General features: G+C 60.8%; 1 protein-coding gene across 1 annotated transcript; it reads left to right on the top strand.

Moving 5' to 3' along the window:
- Position 1: 1 nt before the first annotated feature.
- Positions 2-3,375, top strand: Zbtb42 (zinc finger and BTB domain containing 42; the record flags this gene model as incomplete). Its single annotated transcript, XM_015488812.1, has 1 exon — positions 2-3,375. A coding segment is annotated over one exon (1,188 nt), but the record flags the coding sequence as incomplete, so codon positions are not given.
- Between the last annotated feature and the right edge of the window lie 4,045 nt (positions 3,376-7,420).

The raw sequence follows: 7,420 nt of genomic DNA on the forward strand, positions 1-7,420 counted from the left end.
GTGCGACTGCACCGTGCTGGTGGGCGACGCGCGCTTCCCTGCCCACCGCGCGGTGCTGGCAGCTTGCAGCGTCTACTTCCATCTTTTCTACAGGGACCTGCCGGCAGGCAGCCGCGACACGGTGCGGCTCAACGGCGACATCGTGACGGCGCCCGCCTTTGGCCGTCTGCTGGACTTCATGTACGAAGGCCGCCTAGACCTGTGCAGCCTGCCTGTGGAAGACGTGCTGGCCGCAGCCAGCTACCTGCACATGTATGACATTGTAAAGGTCTGCAAGGGCAGGCTCAAGGACAAGGACCGGGAACTGGACCTGCAGACCCCTGCGCCTGGGGCAGAGCTTCCGGGCAGGCCACCATGTCCCCTGTCTGCATGGACCCCTGATGTCTGCCCAGCTGCCCAGAAGGCCAAGCTTCCTAGAGTAGGGATCAAAGCTGCAACTGGGCCTCCTCCTTGGCAGGCCCTAGGACAGTCAGAGGGGGCCCTGGACCTGTCCTTGAAGCCTGGCCCAAGACAGGAGCCAGTCCATCCACCCTGCATCCTACAGACACCCCTCCGCAGCCGGATGCAGCAAGGGGCCCAACCACTGGTGAAGGAGGAGCAGAATTCACTGCCTGAACAGGAAGATAGAAGTGTCCTTCAGAACCCCCGCATCCCGCCACAGCCAGCCAGCGTTCCTGCAGCCCGGGATCTGGCGGTGGACTTGGAGCCGCTGCCCATCCTTGGGGCAGGCAGCCAGGAGCTCGAGCAGGATGCTGAGCGGGTGGTGGGCATGGAGGAGCTGGGCCCTGGGGGGCATCTCTGCATCTGCCCACTGTGCTGCAAGCTGTTCCCCAGTGCCCATGCACTCCAGCTGCATCTCAGTGCTCACTTCCGTGAGCGGGATAGTGCCCGGGCCCGGTTGTCACCCGACAGCGCTGTGCCCACGTGCACGCTCTGCAGCAAGACCTTCTCATGCACGTACACCCTGAAGAGGCATGAGCGGACACACTCCGGGGAGAAGCCCTACACGTGTGTGCAGTGCGGCAAGAGCTTCCAGTACTCCCACAACCTGAGCCGGCATGCCGTGGTCCACACCCGCGAGAAGCCACACGCCTGCCGCTGGTGTGAGCGCCGTTTCACGCAGTCTGGGGACCTATACCGCCACGTCCGCAAGTTCCACTGTGGCCTTGTCAAGTCCCTGCTGGTGTGATGCATCCCCTGGGGCCCTGAGGTCAGTGGGAGAAAAGGGGCAGGGCCCTTCCAGGTGGGACGGGGATGGAGTCAGAGTCTGGACAGATGAGGCCCAAGGCTGCCGGCTCTGGATCAGGCGGGTGGCTCATAGCCTTCCTCCTTCCAGGCGCCCACCGCCTCCACTCCCCTGCCCCTGTGGTTGTTCCCTGCAGTTGTGCCCCCACCAGACCCCTCCAGCCACGTCCCAGAGGTGTCGACTGGCACATGCTTGGGCCTGGGCTCCTTGGTGTGAGGCGGCTCAGGGGTCCTGTGTCTTAGTACTTTGAGACATCCCTGTGGCATGCTCAGGGGTGTCCTCGTGAGCCTGGTGCCATGGTAGGGGAATAACTTGTGTATCAGAAAGGTCAGTGGGTCCACAGCAGGGCGTTCAGAGGACAGGTCACTCCTGGGGAGTGCCAGCAGGGACTGCCTGGGTAGAGCTGGTAACCCAGGTGGTGAGCCCCACAGGGACCCTGGGGCAGCCAGAGAGCCTACTAAAGCTGAGTGTTATTGTCAGTTATTGGAGTTATTGTCACAGAGTGAATTTCAGAGCGTGTGGCGCTGACCACACCGTAACTTTGGACAGAGAAAGTAGGAATTTTGAAATGGATCCTCTTTGGATCCAGAAAGAGCCTCCTACGGCTACCAGATGTCTGCCAGAGGGAAGAAGTCCTGAGAACCACACAGGGTGCCTCCTTGCAGCCCTAGGGTGACGAGGGAGCTGACAGTGGCAGTCACTACAGGAGCCAAGCTCTGTGTTGGAGGCGCTGCTGGGATAAGGCTGGCCTGACTGCAAGGGTCGCTTTCCTCCGAGGGAAGGGTCTCCCCGGAGCTGTGGTTACTGAGCACATGGTCGACGGCTGCCCTGCTTCAGCAGGAACAGTGTTTGCAGAGCCCCCTTTCCCCGTGGGGCATGGCAGGAACGGCCGACACATGGAAGGGGAGGCAGGCATCTTGTGGGCTGGAGCCGTAGCACCCCCCAAGGCTGCTGGCCTTGAATGTGAAGGGCCACCCCTGCCCTACTCCCTGCCCTACCCCTGCATTTGCAGTTGTTCAGGGTCGAGCTGCTTCACCCACCTACTCACCAAGCGAATCTTGTTGCCAGAACCTCAAGGGTTGCAACAAGTGGGTGGGGCGGTGCCACAGTGACTCTGGCCTCAGGCCAGCAGGTGGCAGAGCTGCCGGACATCTGGCTTTCCCCAGACCACTGGGCTGCTTCTGCTGGGATTGGAAGTGGCACGGAGTCTAGCTAAGTCTAAGTTATTGTTTCTTCTCCTGATAACACTTGATGTTGTATTTATTCGTCTGCCTGCTCTACAGTGAAATGACAGCTGGCCTTCTCAGAGGGTGGACAGATCATAGATCACCTCCCTGCAGGGTCTGGCCTCTCCTGGTGTGTCCGCTGCTGGCCTGGAGGCCAGTGCCTCTCAGTCATGCCATAGACTCCACACTGTGGGCTGGCTGCAGTCTGGAGAGAACTGGGGGACGAGGAACCAGCTTCTGATGATCTTGGCTCCCACCACCAACCTCTAGAAGGGCTGGGGGACTTTGTGCTGTGCTGTGCCCATGACCTGGAGTTGCTGTGTGCATGGGCATGTGTGTGCATGCACATGTGTGTGCATTTGGTAAGTCCAGTACCTGGCAGGGCTAGGTCTAGCCAGCAGCCCTGCCAATAACCAGCCGCTCCTCCACCAGAGCAGGGAAACGGCTGCCTTGCTGGTTTCCCTGAGAGCTCTCCTGGGGCAGGGAAGCCTGCCCTGAGTCACCAACACTGGAGTCCTTGTCCTCTGTGCAGTTACTGTGAAGCTGGTGTAAAGAGAAGGGGTGGGTTTGATCTGCAGCCGGCAGTCAGGTGATGTGCACGTGTACATACCCACATCTGAACCCTACTCATGTGCTACAGTGTGGACCAGGCACATGGAGCACTGGGTGAGGGGCCCGGGGCCAGCCCAGCCACCTACCATGGGCTCCCTGCTGCTCTGCCCCAGAGGGATGGGAGGGCACCCCTGCAGGACGGCTCTTCCTGCTGGGCGCTTGGCTGGGAGGTTTTGTTTCCAGGTCCCTGCTGTGGCCAGCGTGTGTCTGTCGTGGAGATGAGTGCTGTTTTCCGTTTTCATGACATCATGGTGTCACAGTGACAGTGGAATAAAACCCAATGCAGGTGAACATGGCCATGATCATTTCTGGGGATGAGAAGGGCAGGAGGGATGGGCACTGGTGAGCTGGGCTGGGTGCCAATGGGTGGTGGGCACTCTGGCGGCTCTGTCCCAGATGCCACCCTGTGCTCCTATCTGGTGGGACATGTGTCCTGCTGTCTTTCCCCAGGTTTGCTCCCGACTGAGGACGGAAGGCGGAGCTGGGCAGGGAGGGACTGGGATGGTGGCATCAGGTGGGAAGCCAGGCCCCCCCCGAGGAAACCTGCAAACGCTGGCAGGTGGCTACAGACAGGCCTCAGCCTTGGATCTGAGACCTCCTGCTTCTGGGCTCCAGGTCCTTCTCCCAACTCCCTGACCCCCTCTTTCCCCAACCAGCCTTTGCTCTCCTGCCTCCCGCCTCATGACTCATTTGCACCTCCTCAGGGTGGGACTGCCTCAGAGGACAGGCCCCCAGGGGTGGCTGGGCTGCTTGGCCCCTTGGGAGGCACCAAGCTATGTGGAGCCTCGAGCCAGGCTGGCTCTGGGCTGGTGACCCCGATAGGCAGTCCCAGCACCTCCCACCCCCCCCAGGCGATAAGCTGCCTACAAGAGTCCCTGAGTCTTCCCCATGGGCTTTGCCTCCCTTACTAAGCCCAGGGGGAGGTGGAGCAGGGCGGCCTCCATATGTACTAGCTGTGGCCTGGCCAGACACTGGCTCTGCAGAGCAGCCCACTCTGTTTGGGAAAAGCCAGAATGGAGCCCAAGCTCTGGGCGGGATGGGGGTCATGGCTTGTTAAAGGATCCCCAGAGGGCCACTTGAGCTGGCACGAGAAGGGCCCACCAGCTCTTGGGCCCACTCCCATGGCGTTCCCAGTTCTGACCCCAGATGCAAATCTTGCTCCTGGGAGGTGGCCTGCCCTGCTCTCTGCACCCCCTGACACCCCCCAGTCTGGACCCAAGCCACTGTCCTGCAGGGAGGCCCTCGTGTTCCCAGTTGGGCCGTGACTCAGCCCAGGCCTTCCCAGTGGGGGTGGAGGAGGCATTTGCCATGAAACTGGGCAGGGAGGAGGCAGCCTCTGTCCCCTGGGGTGGGGGCTTCCTAGGGCCCCTCTGGCCTGCTCAGCTCTGCTAAGCTGAGCTCACACCCAGCTCACCACTGGAGCCTCCTCCATAGCTGCTGTCCACTTCAGGGCAGTGCGGGCCTCCTAGCCCCTCCCTGGAGGCCATGCAGCCTGACCCGTTGGCTGGATGTAAACTGAGGCAATGAAAGGGCCTAGCAGTGACCTGGTGGCAAATTCAGGACTTCCCTTTCTTCCAGAAATGTCAGAATCCTGAGCCGTTTGTGGGGGGTACAGGGACACAAAGCTGTCAAAGACCTGGGGCCTCCACTGAGACACTGGCTCTGCAGGGCAGCAGGAACAAGGCCAGAGGAATGCAGAGGTGGCCTGTCAGGAGCCTCTGTGGGGATCACATAGAGACAGGCACCAGGCTGGGGCCGGACCAGAGCCAAGGTGCATCAGAGTAAGGAGTCACTGAACAGATGCAGCTTTGGGGCGAACCAGGGTGGCACATGGCACAGCAATGGCTGCAGCCCTGGGAAGCCTGGCAGGTGTGAAGCAGGGAGCTCTGGGGGCCAACCCTTCCTTCTCCGCTTCCTCAGCCCCCGGCCCTGGGATGGAGCTAAAGGGTGCTCCAAGTACATCTGGTCTCTGCCTTTTCCAACTCGTAAACGGCACCAAATCCTTCCCTGGCACAGGGTGGTTCCACAGACACCCAAGGAGCCTAGAGCAAATACACAGGGTGCAGATATGGTTCCACACCTGACCCTCGGAAGCACTGTGCAGTGGACACCAAGCCCTCTGGACCTCTGCCCTGGTCTTCCATAGCATCTCTCCTCCCCACTCAGTCCCACCTTCTCGTCACCAGTATGACCATCACCTCCACTTCCATGTCCTCTACCCCTGCCACCATCAGCTCCGCCAGCATCATCAATACCTTCATCACATCCATCACCACCACCACCACCTCCATCCTATCACCTCCACCCCCATCACCTCCATCATGCATACCTTCACCTCCGTAACCACCAGCACCACCTCTACCTTCACTTCCATCTTCACTACCAACCTCCACCTCCATCGCCTTTACCACTACCACCATCATCTCCATCACTACCAATACCTCCATCACCTCCACCTCCACAACCCCAACCTCAACCTCCACCTCCATCATCTTCACTACCACCACCATCACTGCCTTCACTCACATTTCTACCACCACCATCTCCACCACTACTTCCAACACCTCCACCACCAGCACCACCTCGACCTTCACTTCCACCACCTCCACCACCACCACCACCTCAACCTTCACTTCCATAACTTTCACCACCATCACTTCTTCCTCCTCCATCACCTCCACCCCGATCACCATCACTGTACCTCCACCACTTCCGTCACCTCTGCCAGCTCCATTACTACTTCCATCACTGCCAGTACATCTGCCATCATCTCCACCCCCAGCGCCACCCACCTCTTCATCACCGTACCTCCATCACCACCACCACTGCCATCACCACCACCACGACCAACATTATCACCACCACTACCTCCACCTCAGGCCATAGCCCCCAGCTCTGTGGATGAGTCCCCGACTCTGGGCCAGCCTGCAAGCTAAGGAAGTTGTTTTGTGTATCTTCAAACTGGGGAGCGGCTGAAGAGAGGAGTGACCTCCACCCTCCTCACCTTGTGGGGCCACAGGATTTGCACTCCCTCTGCCTTCAAGTTCCAGGAGTCTGTTCAGCAGCTCTGCACCTGTCCCCCGCACCCCACCACCCCGTACTGAGCAAAGGAGGTCCTCAGCCCCGTGAAGCAGGCCTGTGCCTCCCCTCGTGGATAGCCACTGTCACCTCCTGGCACACACCTGGCAGGGGCCTGCTGATTGTGGCAGCTCCCGTGGCATGCAGGGCCACCTGTGTGTCCAGCCACCATGCTACTTCCTGTTTCCCGCCTCAGTGTCCTCACCTATAAGCGGGGTCAAGTGGAGGGGGAATGCCTGTGAGCTCACAGGGCATGAAGGATGGCCCCTGCCCAGTGCCCTGCAGGCCCTCACAGGTCAGAGCGGGGCCCAGGCTGAGGAGATGAGCAGCAAGACCCTCCCAGGGCGGTGGTCTCCCGGGTCTGCTCCGCAGGGCTTGTGGAGGCTACTGTTGGAGGACTGTTGCTGCTGGCCTGCCTGGATAGACCCACCCCTTAGGGAGTCCGCTCGCTCATGTCTCCCACGCCCTCTCTCCTGCAGCTGTGGCAATGGGGGGTGGCCTGCGGCAGCAGCCAGCTGGGCAGCTGAGGCTGTCCCAGGCTCCAGGCTGGCAGTGGCAGAACACACTCCTGTGGAGCTGCCGGGGGCTGCTGGCTGGGGTGAGAAGAGGTGGTCCAGGGGCCCAGGGCCACCTGCGACCCCAGGTCATGGTGACGGGGCATCAAGGCAGGCCCACGCACCCAGCTCTGGCCCAGGCCCCAAGTGACCCCTGAGAGACTCTGTGGACCTAGGCATCCAGGACTTGCCTTTCTGAACTAGACCCTAGAGCGAGGGAAATATGTGCCCACTTCTCACCTGACAAGGGGCCACAGGCAGGGTGACCTGGACAGCCCCATGGTCCTGGAGGCTGGAGTCCGTCCAAGTGTTGGCAGGAGGGCTCCCACCGAGGCCTTGCCCGGCTTGCCAGGTTTGTTCCTTGGCATCCTGGCCTCCTGTTCTGACAAGGACCCCCATGACATTGGATCAGTGCAGCCCATTTTACCTTGATCACCTCTCCAGGTCCCACCTCCAAACACAGCAGGGCGAGGTCGGCCACAGAAGGCCAGCTCCAGCTCCCAGCAAGAGCCAGGCAGGAGAGGGCTCTGCCCTGCCACGGGAGCAGGGCCAGTGGGGTGCAGGTGTGTGGCTCGGGTCCCACAGACACCTCCCAGAGGAATGTACAGGTGGCTGATGAGCACGCGGGGAACCAGTCACTGTCCCTGGTCACCAGGAAATGCAAATTAGGACCCCAAGGAGCGACCACTGCATGCAGCGCCCGG

The sequence above is a fragment of the Marmota marmota genome, unplaced genomic scaffold (genome assembly GCF_001458135.2).
Source record: "Marmota marmota marmota unplaced genomic scaffold, marMar, whole genome shotgun sequence".
Classification (NCBI taxonomy): Eukaryota; Metazoa; Chordata; class Mammalia; order Rodentia; family Sciuridae; genus Marmota; species Marmota marmota.